This window comes from Cryptotermes secundus, unplaced genomic scaffold, assembly GCF_002891405.2.
Source record: "Cryptotermes secundus unplaced genomic scaffold, Csec_1.0 scaffold1951, whole genome shotgun sequence".
Taxonomy (NCBI): Eukaryota; Metazoa; Arthropoda; class Insecta; order Blattodea; family Kalotermitidae; genus Cryptotermes; species Cryptotermes secundus.
The window spans coordinates 445057-461508 of NW_019727443.1; the positions used below are offsets into that span (position 1 = coordinate 445057).

At 39.0% G+C, this 16452-nt stretch overlaps 1 protein-coding gene across 1 annotated transcript in view; it reads left to right on the forward strand.

Annotated features, from left to right (window-relative positions):
• Positions 1-9622: 9622 nt before the first annotated feature.
• Positions 9623-16452, forward strand: part of LOC111864870 (mitochondrial glycine transporter A) — a 12930-nt gene continuing 6100 nt past the window's right edge. The window contains exons 1-5 of the mRNA XM_023852441.2: positions 9623-10777; positions 11426-11544; positions 12013-12106; positions 13044-13220; positions 15216-15384. Coding sequence (XP_023708209.1) covers positions 10715-10777; positions 11426-11544; positions 12013-12106; positions 13044-13220; positions 15216-15384 — 622 coding nt within the window. The 5' untranslated portion in view covers positions 9623-10714. The remainder of the gene's footprint in view (positions 10778-11425; positions 11545-12012; positions 12107-13043; positions 13221-15215; positions 15385-16452) is intronic.

Sequence of the window (16452 nt, forward strand, 5' to 3'; positions counted from 1 at the left end):
GTTATTCTAATACTAGGAACTATTTGTTGGGGTGTTTCTACTTGGCTAATAACTGATTCAGAATTATCATCCAATTGCTTTCCTGTCTTACCTGCATTTTTAGTGCAAGGCATGACATGTTTTCCAACCCAGTTCATAGTTATTGGAGTGACCTTACTTACGTTAAAAATGTTATTGATGGTAGATTTAAGTAATTTAGCTGCGAGGTCTTTGCCTTTTGTATTCAGATGGAGTCCATGTCTGGTGTACTGATCCCTCTCAAATTTTATTTCAAGTGTAGATGCATAATCAAAAACTTTCATATATTTACGTAATTTCCTGTTAAAGACCTTTATCTCTTGATTTACACAAGAAGTAGCTTCAAGATCCATTCTATTTGGTAAATTCACAACTAAAACATTTGTATGGGCGTTATCGATTACAAAATTCCTAATTTCGATCAGTCCTTTATCAGTCTCGTTCCTGCTGACATCATTTGTACCACCCCACACAATTACCACATCCTTTTTGGAAAAGTCTTTTGTTTCTTTCACGCCTGAGGATAAGACTGCTGCTAGGTCTGCACCAGGTTTCACAAGTCCTTGAACGCTATAATGATCACCTAGGTTATCTCGTAGTTTGGCTGCCATTCCTCTGACGTGGCTGTCTCCAACAACTAAAATCTTGTGTCTTAAATTTTGTATGTTATCCTTTTTCTTCCTGCCCTTCCCCTGCATCTGACAAGGAACTGTTGTTTTGGGTTCAGACTCTTTGAGATTCGTCAGCACTTCGTAGTAGTTTGAGGTTATAATGGGCTGGTTACCTCGCTGAGTTCTCGTCCTTCCGGCTGTCCTTGTGTGCTTCGTACATTTCCATTCCTGAGTATTACCTTACTGCCATCTGTGAGCCAACTGTCTAGAAAATGTGGGTGCCTCAGCATCTCACAAACCTACAGGCCTCCATGGCCTGTTACAGGAATAGCTTGGAAACTTTAAATCAAACAAATACAAAAAAAATATACATTGATTAATGGTGGACTAATGTACCTGAATTGGTGTTGTTTATCATAAGAAATTATGCAGGTAAAGTTACATTTGTGCTGAATTAATTACCATACCATGATGACATATGAAGAGTGTGAAGGTACTAGCTCCATCCATTCATAGCCCCAGCACAAGATGGAGGTGAGTGGACAGCTTCATGCCCCAGCCACTTCACTCCTAGAAAAAGAGCCTCTGATACCCCTTGGATAGAAGGCTAGGTGGGACCCAATTCTGGTCTGGATGCTTTGGAGAAGAGAAAAATCTTGCCTCTTTCCTGGGATTCAACCACGATTCCTTGGCCATCCACCCTGTAGCCCAGTCACTGAATTCTGAACTGAATACAGTCAAAATTTACTGTAATTTTAAATTAAAATTGTTTGCTGTGAAACACAAATTGAATCCTTTGGTGGAAGTTTGAACCATAATAAATGTAACATGTTTCTGAGGTAGTCTTCTATGCTGCTTGAAGATATTCTCCAAATGCTAAATCATTAATCACTTACACTTATGTTTTCCTGGACTAGCATTGTATTCTTTAATCAATTTCTAGAACCTCCTTGTATAAAGAGATCTACTACCTAATTGTTTATAACCTCTAAATAATTTGAAATCAACCACACATCCGCCTAATACTCATGATGAAAGACACGAATTGCAAGATATTGCAACCGATATTTCTCTTTGATCATTTCTTGACTGAATTGTTGGTAATATGACCTTCGTGTCACAATAAATAATGAACAGTGTTCAAAATCTGCCATGATGTTATGTAAGCTGCTTGGTTTCTACATTTATGGTACTTTTAAGAATCGTCTCTATTTACGTTGATATCATTCCTTCAGACTGACTTGTAAAATAATTAATTTGGTTTTAATAATAATATTTTTAGTAAGACTGTCGTTATCATCACTTAACTGGCTGTTTCCAAACTCTCAGATTTTACTATATACATATTGCAATAAATCATACATTAAAGAAAGAATTTATGCTGCAAATTCAAACTTCAGTGTTTTCTATAATGTTGTGATTTTAATACTGTCATCATAAGTTGATGAATATCCTTTCTCTCTCATATAAAATTATGTTTACATTCTAAAATTAAAATTGTTATTAACTTTGTAAGTGTAAAAGTGTAAAACACTCATCTATTTATATCATAAATCCACAGAAAACTATTATAGCTGTGACACTATAGAAGTGCATCCTGGCTTCAGTATTGCTAAAATATCAGAAGAGCTGTCATACGTCTTCAGTATGCATTTCTCCATTTCCCTTTATTGTAAATGAAGTGTCATGAGACCTGTATACAACAGATGAATATTGTGTACAGTCTCATGAGTTTTTATTTCTGCAGATGGCAATTCCACTACACATTTTGGTCAGTATATGCCTGTCATCACATGAACATATGCATAAAATTACACAGAAACTACAAGAATCTTAGAGAAGGTCAATTCTCTAAGCATTATGCCCAATCAGTATTTCAAGTGTTCAGCATGCCTTTGCACACACATTTTCACTTCATCTGTCATACTAAATTTTTCATTGGTTTAAATATGCAAGTTTCCTGCTAAGTGGATGTATAATATACTCAAAGTGCAGTAGATACACTTTTCATTTTCAGAATCGTGTTGATATTCATTTGCACAGTCAGCATGCTGAATCATGTCTCCTAGGAATGATTTATATTATAATAATTTTCCCAAATTATTAAGAATCATACCATAAATGAAGAAACCTAAGGAAGATGTTACTCTCACCTTTAGCTTCAAGCTGTGGCGCGATCACCATTAAGTAATGTAACATATTCACATCTCCCACACACCTACAAGTACATCCAGGCACTTCAGAAGTGTCCATTTACAGCAATTAAATTATTCTTGTTACAATAATTTTACAAGATGAAATTTGAAATACAAATTAAAAAAGAAATGTAATTATTATATAGATAATATTATAAACATAAAACTGTTGTAAAATTTTTAATGTGAGATTTATATGTAATAAAAATTGGCAGAAAATGGAAAGAAGGTTGATGCAGATGTAAAAAGACTATGTATGTATTCTATAAAATACGCAACAAATATTTTATTATGTACTTGAGTTGTGTACAAATGAGAATTATTTGTGTGTCTGGTCTGTTACTGTTTAAGGAGCAACATGTTGCTCTGATAACCTCACTATGTACAGTTTGTTAGGGCAATAAAATTTATGTTGCATAATTTTAAAAGAGAGCTATTTTCTTTTTGAATATATGATATTTGGGGGCACATGGTTGCATAGTTGGTCTGAGGCATTATGCTACAAGCTGGAAGGTCACAGGTTCAGGTCCCAATGAGGTGGATATATTTTCAGTTTACTTAATCCTTCCAGCCAATGGCCCTGGGGTCAACTTAGCCTCTAATTGAATTAATTAAATGAAGTTCCAGTTTAGGCAAAATCGTAACTCTGATGTCAGTTCTGTGGCTTGTATTGATACTTGGGCATAAATGTCACACATCTTCCATTTCTCAATTATCAGCAATATAGGAGGCTACACTACCTTCCATTATTAGCTCACACAATTCGTTTTTCCATTATAACAGAAGATGGGTTCTCCAACTTTGCATTTCCAGTTTATTTTATAAATTGAATTCACATCATGGGGAAGGTTGAAAGCCCAGTAATTAATATCACTTCTACAGGTTGCCAACTTGACCTTAACCTAAGTGTCGTGTCCTTGCGGCTACCATATCAAATACAGAGTTACAGTCCTTTGTCATTACCATGACCAACCTGGGGTCAGACCCGGGCCATACTGATATGATAAGACTGTGCCGAAGCTATGGTGCACTGGATTTGCTACAAGTACCCAGCCCATCCTCCTGCGGATGAAATCCTCAACCTTTACAGAATTATTCCAGTCTGCTCATCTGCAGTACGTTCTTTAGATTTTACATAGATTGCTTTATTGACTGTCTTATTGAATAATTTGAAGTTAGATCCACTGTACTACCTCAATGGGGTTGTCAGTGTGTGAAGAAGAAATTTAATTCAAAAGAAACGCTAAACTATATTGTAAACGAACATTTGGCTTTGGCATTTCCTTGACACAGATAATAAGGTTACAGTGTCAGGGTTTCACATGCCAGAGCATATCATGAGGTGAGGACTGACGTACCGTGCATCTCACCCTTTACGCTCACCCTTGGAATTCCTTGCCCTCTACAGCAAGACCCACTGAGTCAAGCTTAGGCAGTTTTCCAACAGGCTGATGCATGCGGTGAGCATATATATGCAACATCCTGATATAACTTTTGAATAAATTAGTGAATGTTAGCGAAGCATGGTATGTTGTCGCACCCTGCACCTTGTTCCCTGAGACATGCCCAGTCTCACCCCATTCCTGCAGCTAAGAACTACTAATTAACACTAAACTGAAACCTTGCCACTGACCATTCAGATGAAGTCAACCGGATATGGAACCTCTTGTTTTGACTGTCTTGAGAAATGATAACACCGTCATAGTTTTCCATAATGTCGTCAGAAGTCAGACCCTAGCCCCTTATTTAAGCATGATTCTTCCTTCCAACGTCATCATTTCTTAGCCGTGAGCTGTTTTATGATGTTTAATATTTTCGGTCTTGTAAAGTTTGAAGCTTTTCATATCACAAATTCTTGTCAAACGGCTCAAGATTTGACCTAATACAAACTATCAAATATTTTACGTTGTTTAAAAATCCATAGCAGTAATTTTGAACTGTAAAATTAATCAAAATAGTCTGTAGCTGTTCACGTGTAATTTATTAAATATATTATAATTTCACTTGAGTGTGGTGTTAGTGGTGAAGACGGATCACGACGTGTCCACTGTAACAAAACTAAGGCAGTATTAACCAACTCAGCATTGTACAAAATAAACAGAAGCTCTTGCAATGTCTTTCACTGAGGTAAGAATTATAACTACAAAAAGTGTCTTCAACTCTTCAAACCTCATCTAAATATTGTACAAAATTCAGTTGCTAGCCCACAGAGAACATGCACAGCAGTTGCTTAATGCTGTATAGGGAAATAATTAGCATTTATTGTGAGAATCATAGGAAGCATACTACTCATGAACTGTGAAAGCAAAATGGATACTTCTTCTATTGTTAGCAGGCGATAATAACAGTCACCACTCCAGGCAATAGATCAGGTGATAAATAAATTACCTGCCTATTATGGAACCTGCAGACCTATTACTGTGTTCACAAGAGTTTGGCAATGTATAGTTCACATTCATCAACTACACAGCTACCCTAGTTCTCAAATTATATTACTGGAAACATTTTAGTGTCCATGTGGATATTCTAATTTAAGAGAGACCGGAATTTCTGCCCCTTTTCCTGTGCATCTGCATCTGACTTATTTAAATGTACATGTCCTTGTGCCTTTGTATTTCAGTTCTGGTTTTGTATGAGCTCATACATTTTGAAGAGTACATCTTTTCGAGATGTGCTGTGCAGTCTGGTAAAAGTTCACTGACCTATGGAAGAATATAGTGCCTCCATCTTCAGGATTGAAGATATGGTAAACAGCTTGTTTGGCCTATTCTTCAGCCATGAAGATGAAAGCAATATATTGATACTTCTAGTGGACTACATGGTGTCACATCTCAGAAGATGCTGCTCTTAAGAGCTGCAGCACATTTTCTGTGAGGTTGGAAGAGAATTTTCTAATTTTGTTTAGATGAATCTTAGGCTTCAGATGGCCAGTGTCCCCCTGCTGTGCACTTGATGTGTACCCTCAGGGCTGACTGGAAGTTCCACTTAATTAAATCATGCTGAATGTTTGGAAAAACATGCTGTCACACAGATGGCCTTATCTTTAGGAGGGACTATGATCCTTCATGGGATCATCACATTAAACTGGCATATGTGTTTCTCAGGGCCTCCAGCAGAGGGTCTCATCAGTTGACCTGTAACGACTGTAATCTTTGATCTTAGTGACACTAGAAGATCAATGAAAAAAGTAGTACAAACTCCTCATTATTACTAAGTCACATCACAAATTTTCACTTTGAGCTAATTTCGGGACCCCTTTCATGGTAGGTGTTTTGTGAGTACTGGCTAATGTTCTCCATGTGAAATGCATACAAAATTTTAGTCTCAAAACCAAAAAGGAAAAGACCACTTGGAGAACCCAGTCATAGAAGGGAGGATAATATTAAAGCATATCTTAAAGAAATACAGTGTGTGGGTGTGGACTTGAGTCACTTGTTCTAGGTATGATCCAGTGAAGAGAATGAACCTTTGTATCCTATGAAAAGCAGTTGGGTCCAGTAGGTTATCAGGATGTTGGATAAGGAAAGTCAATCTCCATGTCGTTATCCTTCCCTCACTTTTGGATTTCCGGAAGATCATCTTTCTTAATCATTTATTATGTTGTCATTAGCACAGAGTACAAAACCTGAAATGGTATGATAATTACTGAACACAGAAGTAGAAACTACAAATCATGACCTAATTTGAGGAGCTATTCCAACATTTGCCTGCAGGGACTGAAGAAGTTCAGGTTAGCCAGAGTTTGAACCGAGCACTTCAAAAATACACGTTTGAAGTTTTACTGCTACACCAGCCTGCTCACTGAAACTTCAGATGTACATATATCATTTTTAATTTGGTTAAACAGCGTTTCGAACGACTACAGGGCTGACATCCACAGTTTTCAGTCTGATAAATGTATAATGTTGCTGCAATATTCAGTTTCAGTTCTCATTGGCCACGTTTCCTTCAGGGACTCACAGCAGTGACTTCCGGAATGTGACGCCGTGTATTCCGATAGAAGTTTGTCGACGTTTCAGAAGAACACACTGCCTCCATCGTCTGAGCCTTAGTGTAAGCCAAGCATTGCTTGTTGCCTGCTTCTTTCTGGCTACTTGCTTGGCTTTTATTCTGCAACCCTGAAGACGGAGGCGTTCCCACGAAACGTCAGTGAACTTATACCGGCCAACATGGCGTTACATCGCAGGAACACAAACTTCCCAAAATCGCACGATGCGTTGTGTTTCTGCAACGAGTGTGCCAAGTTATGTAGAGGCTCAACAAGAAGTCGCTTAGCAACATGAATACTTCGCTTGAAAACTGACGTGACCGAGTATGTTTTATGGACGTTTCGCGTCATCTCGCGACAGAGCAACAACAACAACATGACGTCTGTTCATTAGAATATATGCGCATGTTTATCTCGCGGGGTCAGCTAAAATGCTGACCCCTTCTTTGCTGGGGGTAATGTTGAAAGCTATTAAACTTCGGGGGAACCCAAGGGTTATCTGCTTGTGGCATTGCTCTTTCGATAAACTCCTAACTTCACGATTATTACGTAATTCGCCGTTGTTTAAACTTGCTTCTCAAGAAGGAGTCAACTTCATGGAGTCAATTTGTTTCTCCCTATTTCGTCACTGCTTCGTGGGTAATTTACTAATGATTTTTCACAGACTGATCAGTCGCAACTGGAAACCTGTAAAAACCGAAAGTCTTTAGAGAGGCGATGCCACGGTGAATCGGAATTTGCCCTGAATGACCGAGGAAAGCAGCAGAAATCCTAAGCCATCAGTGCTTGCTGCGCTGATGGATGCAGGGCACAGAAGAACTCTAATGCACTCAGGTATCACCGAGTGGGTGGCTCATACGAAACGCTCTCCATCTTCAGGGCGCAAGATGGAGGCATCAGGCTCATCGGAAACTTCGTAACTGTCTAAAAATAACGCTAAGGACGTCACATGCCCAGAAGACAGCAATCGCTATAATGAGCAGTGAAGCTTGGCCGGGAATTGGGCGTTTCCGGTGCTTTTCCTCACGCCATCCAAGCAGTTGCTGGTACGGCACCTCACATTAGGACACATTAGGATCCTTCCGCGTCCCTTCCAGTTCATTATTCGCCAATCATTGTATCATTCGACAGGGTAAGACACTTACAGCGTTGCTAAATACACCACAAACACTTCAATATCGACATTCGGACTAAACAATAACTGAAAACGCTGAAAACTCTTATATTACCCCCTCCCCTATTGTAGGCAACACCCTCCATGTACAGCAGTGGTATTATAATTCGTTCATCCCCGCCAGGTCCTCCGTGTAATTTGATGAGTTTGCAACCACAAGAACTACGAGAAGTGACACAGAGGGTTTCAGTTTTGTTACTTTGGTAGAATGGTTGGCGTTTCGTCTGAATCATGGCTTATGACATCTTTATCGTTGATTAAATGTTCGAGGACGATTTCCGGTTTTACATGCCAATTGCGAAGACATCTGACAAAGTAGGCAGCGGGAATGTTAACGATCTAGAAATAAATATACGAGAATGATCCGTTGAAATCAACGGGTATTAAAAATTAATATTTATATCAGTTCTACCTAATTCCAGAACATTAATAGTATCAGTACCAATAGCACTTGGACAGTAATCTACTGAACTGGTCTAGATCCCTGTTTGGAAATTCTATTCAAAATCTATTGCGCAGCTCACAGAAAGTAAATAATATGGTGCACGGAAAAAAAAGACTGTTCTCTCGTCGTGACCTACTGTATAAGCCCACTTCTAGTACAGCGAAAACTTACTGCAACTCTGCCAGGTCTGGAAATGTGAGTACAAGCTGGTAGCTATCACAGAGTTGTGTTTAATGAAGTTATTTTCACACCTTGACACATTATAATTATTGTTCCCAACAATAAACCTGCACTGCAATAATTTTCTTCCCAATGCGCTCTAATCCGTCTCCGGCAAATTGTGCTAGAGCTTATGGTCCCGAATCTGAAGAGTCTCCAATTAAACGCCGTGGCCTGTAGTCCGCAAGTGAACTATACCGACCGAGCGACCGCCGCTTGTCGGCGAAGTTAGTGCCAACTTTAGCGGATAGAGGGTGTCGCGTGGTCAGCGCAACAGATCCCCACGGCCGTTAATTTCAGTTTTCTAGACGAAAAGTCACCAATTACCGAGAAAAAAATAATCGACGAGAAAAGCATAACATTCAATAGTAAAACATGGAAGATAACGGCTGAGTATATGTCGTCAGATTGGAATGACTGAAGCAATACGTACACGGGAAATCCTGCGATAATCATAAAAATAAATTTGCGGGAGGCATCACTCCTTGTGTTCAGTTCTGGTGCAGCTGCATGATTGTTGCGAAGCCGATGGCCTTGATTTATTTGTCCATATCGGCATACAAGAACGATTATTTCATTCTTACTCAGTACTCTTACAGCACACAGTAATTTAATTTTACCAAAATACGGCATTTCTCTAAACCAATATTTTGTTACATTTTCGTTAACTTATCTTGTCATAAATATTGTCTGTGTAATTATCTGAACAGAAATATTTAATGCTTATTAATAACCATTCTTTTAACGTTTTAAAGGTTATCGGTCCTCATCTGTATCGTAGCCTAGGATATCGCTATGACTTGATCCGGCCTAATTGCGTCCAGTGCGTTTTTGGCTCATGAGGAGCCCAATCTCTTTACTGAATTTCCCGCTAAGAAATACAATGGCTCCGATTGGCCCGTGGGGTAACTGACTACATTCAAGAAAAATAAATTCTACTCTTGCATTGGTTGGAGCAATTGTGATTGAAGAATGAGAACGTCCGTCTGTGATGGCCATTGTGACGGAGCGAACAACATTTAAAGGCTCGAAATTATAATATTTTGCTAGGAAATACTCTGTGTGGATCAGACGTGATATTTGCCAGTGTGCACGGCTCACGATAATCCGTTCGTTGTCGAAACGGTCGAAACAGTTGCGATACGGCAGGTAAAAACAGGAAAAGAAACGGAAGTTCAGTTCAAGCGAAAATACGCAAAACCTTGAACTTCTTCGGTAAATATTAGGACCACTCTTCGGACAGCAGCAATTTGGGGCAAAAAAAAAAAAAGTAATATAAGGATTAAATATTACAGATTTGTCTCCAACGTAATATGATGCATGGAAGTGTTTGTTTCATAGTCGTTAACCTTCGAAAGAACTAAATTTATGACGAGATAAAATGTGGATGTGTAGGGACTTACGCATGTGATCTTTTTGACCTCGATAAGACATGTATATTGAGCTTGTATGCTGTGTGGTGAAATTAGTTCAAATGCTAGCAGTCAACTGAGAGGCTGGTTTGCTCTTCGAGACGTGGTGTACTTTTAATAAACGACGGCAGTGCTTTCATGAGAATTTAACTTAGCGCGAATTAATTATGATTTTCTCGCGTAGATATTTTTAACCAGAGAAGGAGCTTGCTGAATTTCAAATTTGTGCTTTCTGTAAAGAGAAATCTGCTTCAAGCGAGGAATAATATTGCTAGCGTAAAGCTACTTGAAGCACACAAGTTTTGATAGACAGTACATTACAGGCCGTCTTAATGGTGTTCCTAAGTAGTCCCCAGAAGATGACCGAAATTTTTCTGCATCGTGTGAATCCAATTTATTATTCTGATTATTCTGATACATTGGTTTCATTCCACGGCAGAGAACACTGTTTTCTGTCTTGAAATATCATTTGTGCTTTTTCTTTCACATTTGTGGCTTTAAATTTTGAAGCCTACCTGGTGAAAGAGGATAGAAGTCCAAAAATTGGCACTTCATAGGTGCGTTGATTGATATCTGGGTGTCACAAAAAGAGGCCCGATTTTATGCCATACTCCCAGTTACACAGCTACAAAAAGATTTTGAGTTGGTGTATATGCAACGCATTTTATCAGAAGACAAAAGTCATCAGCATTCGAACATGGATATTATATCCAGTGTGAGTATTACACTTATAAAAAAGAAGGGTTAATTATAGGAGATTAATGTAGTTTTCTTTTCAGAGTGGCCTTGCATAACATTTTAATGGTTTGTATATTATATACCAGATGAAAATTCTGCAATAATGAACAAGAATGTTGAGCTCAGTAGCCACTACAAATTGATGTTATGCACATTACAGTGATTAGCTGAGGTTGGAATTATTTGTAATATAGATTCCCCCATTATTTCAGTTTATTGAGAACATGGATGTCTGTTACAAACAGTCAAAAGAAATTTTCTTTTAAACCACTTTTCTTGATGCTGTGAAGCCTCAAAATTGTAAGGTACTTGAGGAGTTTCATTCTGGTTCATTTAAATTAGGGCAGCAGGATGTGAAGAGCAAAGTAGCAATTTGGAGGTTAGGTACCATCTAAGCCTTTGCTGGGTTTTCATGAAGTTTGTGTCAATTATATAGCAAGCTTTAAATGGGGATATTATTTTGTGCATGGTTCAGTGTGGGTTGGCTGTGAACAGTGACTTTTACTGCTCCTGTCTACCGAACAACACCGGGTCACATCCCAGCAGACTGTAATCTTCATGCACATAATTAATTACTTTTATGTTATGTTATTATTATTACATAAAATTTTTGTTTATTTTTCAGTATCCCCTACTGAAATCATTTCTTGTGGGGTCTTTTTCTGGAACGTTCTCAACTATACTGTTTCAACCACTGGACTTGGTTAAGACTCGACTGCAAAATCCAACACCAAAAGCCTTTGGGTAAGTAAGAAAGTTAAAATCAGTTATGAAGTAACCATTTTAAAGCCTCTCCATTTGGTCACATTTGACTTGATTTATTAATTTAATTAAAATTTAAATCAGTGGAGAGAAGTTTGACTTGAGGTCCATATGGCAGTGATTATAGTTTTTCGGGTTGTAATGCTATGTAGATTTGACACAGCCCAGTGCTGTGGGGGAAACATATCTGACTTGAGCTTGCCTCCCACTTCTGCTGGTTTCTTGCTTGTCTAAACTCTTTGACCCGGAAGATGTAGGTGATATGTTACTCTAAAACATGGGACTGTCTCCACGCTACATGGAATTACAGCGTGGAATACTGTACTCTTCAACGAATACACGTATAATGTTGGATTTTTTTCTTTGTTCCTATTATAAACCTCCATATTATGTTGTGTTTTAACTTACCTTGCAGAATGGCTCATTCAGTTCATTTTCGTTTGTTTTCAGGGCCCAGCAAGGGCAGTCATGTGGAATGACAACAATTATAGGCCATATTCTGCAAAAGGAACACATCTTTGGGTTGTGGAGGGGCATGACCCCCGTAAGTGTCATTTCACATTAATACCATTGTCATTAGAAGAGATTCCATGATCAAAATAAGGACCATTCAAAGCTTGAAACAAAATGGGTACATAAGTCCAGAGAATTCTCTGCTAGGGAGTGCACCACTTTTAAAACAATGGAAATAATTGGACTTGGGGGGGGGGCTGAGCCCTTCTCGAGGAGAAGCCAAATCTGCAGCTACTCAAGAATTTCCCAGTATTTTATGGAACCTGTACCATGTTCACAAGAATCCTCCACTGGTACCTATCCTGAGCCAGATCATCCAATCATAGCATCCCATCATATATCTCTAAGATCCATTTTAATATTGTCCACCCATCTATGCCTTGGTCTTCCCAGTGGTCTCTTTCCGTCTGGCTTTCTTTTCAATATCCTATATGCATTCCTCTTCTCCCCCATTCGTGCTACATGCCCTGCCCACCTCATCCTCCTTGACTTGATCATTCTAATTATACTTGGAGAAGAGTACAAGCTATGAAGCTCTTCATTATCTAATAAGTATAAAATCCCACTGTCTCGATCATGACTTCTTAGCACATATGCAGGTTTAGTCTCTTCAGGAAAATATTATTCCTAGCTTCATATATCCCAACCTTCCTTTCTTTTATGTATCTCTTTTATACTTTATCCACTACATTTATTTGTCTCCTGTTGTCTTTCATCTCTTTTTCCACCTTTTTCATGACAAAACACTTTAGGTGAATGTCACTCAAAGGCTTTTTTAATTATTGAAGATGTGAGGATACGCCCGCATTATCAAACATTGCATCGGGACTGTTTGATATGAACTCCATGAATCAGACATTGAGTGTAACTATTTCCTCTGTGAATTCAGTGTACAACTTCCCCAAGCTTGACATCATAAATGTCTTTTGTTTATAAAATTGAATTACAGAAGTGTACTTGTGTTTCAGTCGCTCACCCGCTGTGTGCCAGGCGTGGGGCTCTACTTTTCCTCCCTCCACTGGCTAAAATCGAATGTATCATCCGATGACCCAGGGCCAATTGAAGCCATATGTCTGGGCATGCTGGCTCGATCACTGAGTGGAGTGTGCCTCATACCGATCACTGTCATCAAAACAAGGTTTGAGGTAGGTCCTCCCATTGGTCCAAGATTCAGTTCATACCATGCAGAAAACACCATGTCTCCATTACAAACACATTGTTTTTTGTGAGAATCATACAAAACACATAATGTTGAAGCATGTGGCACACACATTTTCCACTGTACTTTAACCCTTTGACGTGGTCATTTAAATTCCGCGGCCGCGGCTCCTGCGGTAATATATTCAGCCGGCCATTTAAATTTTGCTCGAAAATTATTTATTCATCATTGTTCTTAAATTCTATGAGATAGGAACATGAAACTTTCACTAAAATGATCTTAAATGGTGGTTTTATAACCTTACCTTATAATATGGGCGCCCTGTATCTCGGCCATGGAAGCAGGTTGTTTAGTATTTCAGCAGTGAATGGTACGCCTTGAAGGATGAAACTTTCACTAAAATGATCTTAAAAGGTGGTTTTATAACCTTACCTTATAATATGAGCACCCGGTATCTCGGCAATGCAAGCAGGTGACGCCTTGAAGCATTAGTCTAAACACAGCGCTGGCTCACATTCACCAAACAAATACTGCGTATCTTTTCTTTTGCTCTTTTTTTTAACCACACAGCTTCTGTGCGGCCTAGCCCTCTTCCCCGTGAGGGGTCTAGTTCAAGGAAATGTCCTTCCGTGAGCAGTAAAGCTAGTCAGGTCAGCTGCAGTAAATTCAACGTTACGAGTTATCATAACAAGGGGTTGTTGCTATGCCTTTGATATTCCATCCATTTTGGCGGCTGTAGATGTCGTAGGGGTGACCACAGAATTCATGAAGTTATTCTAAGTATTGGCTGGTATGTAGCGCACGAAAGCAGAGCCTAGCTGGCTCAAAAAAATATTTATGGTCATCCCTCGAAACGACCACCAAGGTCAGTACGATAAACTGGCGTCAGCTGGAGCGATAATACATGAAGGAATGAGTTCTTTTCCCTCCCCCACACACATCCGTATCGTCTCAGGGGGTGACCACAGTGTTCTGCCTTAATTCGTGACGTTTTTCTAAGAACTGGGTGCTATATACTGTGCGAAATCAATGGATCATGCGAGAATAAATTACTGGACACCCCTCTTCTAAGAATTCCAATTGAGTGTGTTTGTGTGGCCAGCTCAGGGCAATATTATATTATAAACATCACGTCTCTGTTGTTTATATCTTCAAAGCAAAGAAAACACGCCTTTCATAACAGCTTGAACAGGAACCTCTACCAGAAGCAACAGGAACTTTGCTGCAAGACAGGTATATGTAACGATGACTTGGCGCAGATAAAGTCGTGTCTTATTTATACTCTGTTCTACTGACAACAGGCCAGCGAAAAATCTAACAATCTACAGCAAAACCATCAATTATTATGGGCGTTATAACATAGGTGTGCAGCTGGACGAAACATACACGTCGAACCCCCCCAGACGATTTAAATCCCTGACGAAACATACACGTCGAACCACGGGAACGGGTTAAGCATTTCATAGACCAATTACTGTGTGGCTTTACACACTGGAAATATTTTGGGTAAGGTTTGTGTCAGAATAAGCAAGGGATGCCTTGTGTGCTACTGCAGTCTTATTTCTTAGAAAGTGACTCCTTGGTTCATACAGCGAAATACACAGTAGAATTTGGGTTGGATAACCTTGTGGGTTGTGACATCTTAATACTCATAGGGGGATACAAGTGCTTCATAGGAACCTGTTGCCTTCAAGTTTATGTTTAGCCTTGAAGATGGAGGCATTATGTTTCTCTGAAACATTTGTATCTGCCTGTAAGCCTAGGTAGTGCCACAACCTGCAAGACCACAATCTGAATAGTCACTGCTATGAAAATCTCAAAGTTGATATCTTCTGATCTGTCACATTTTTTTGGTAACGGGTTGTGACAGTTGGGACGTCATGGATACCAAGTACACCAGACACACTGTCAGACTGTAGGAGACTCACCACTGTGACGAATCTGAAAACACGTTTGCAAGTGTAATGTATTGTGATTGCAGAGCGGTGTCTACCAATATGGGGGCATGACTGAAGCCTTAAAAATTATCTACCGTACTGAAGGAGTTCGTGGACTGTGCTGCGGACTTGTGCCTACATTATTCCGGGATGCGCCATTCTCGGGCCTTTACTTCATGTTCTACACGCAGACCAAGTGCATCGTGCCATACGGTGAGGGACGGACAGAAAGTATCCAGCGTCTTCAATCTTCCATCAGTCTTTCCTTTTGAATTTCTTTCCAGTTCTTTCTTCTCTTCCTGATGTCTCCCAGTCCACAGTTGAACTTTCACAAGACATAATCACGGAAAGAGAGTTTCAGTTTGAAATTTAATTTTATTCTTCCTCAAAATTGGTTCTCACAAAGTTAAGAGAATGGTCATGGCTCATTCTGAAACTGACAGTATCATGTTTTTTGGGATGTGAAGTAATATTTACCACGTGGAAACCTAAATTTTGTTTCCACTTTGTTAATTATTTCCTTGCTGAGGTGCTTTTTTATTTCTACTAATACTGATAATACTAATAATTTCTATACTATACTAATAATTTCTACTGACAGATTACTGATGATGAATTTATGATAAAGAAGTGGCAGGTGACACTGTAAAATAACATAATCTGACCCAAGCCAACGTGTGAAAGTATGTGTTTGTAGCATAGGAAGGGTTAAACTGACAGTCACTCATCTCTATTGATTTGGTTCATCCTGGTCCGTCACACTGGCAATATTACAAAAGGATTATCCACCCCATCTGGTGTGACTGATGAAATGTTTTTTTTTCTTTCTATCATGAAATGGTAGACAGCCAACTTCCTATAAAGAGAGACAACATAAAGGACAACCAAATTGGTCCTAAAACTTTTAACAAAATCAATTTTAAACCACACTCGTAAACAGACTAATTACAATAATTTATATATATTGTAACGTGTTTACGTTACCGGAGACGCCGTAGAGATGGTTAACTGGTTTATTTAACAATCTACAACTATCGGCTACACTTAATTATCACAACGTTACGGGTTTCCACAGTTTACAAACCCTACAACAAAATCTCTCAACACAGTCTTCACTTATCTTCACGTACTACTAACGTGGGAGCTATACAAGTCTCCCTGAAATACACACTCCGAGTATAACTGTACTACAGCAATCACTATGTCTTGAAAGCACACAATACGTCTTCCGCTCGCTGACTTCTTAGTTATCGCACACTCGCAGGCTGCTATGTTTCAACT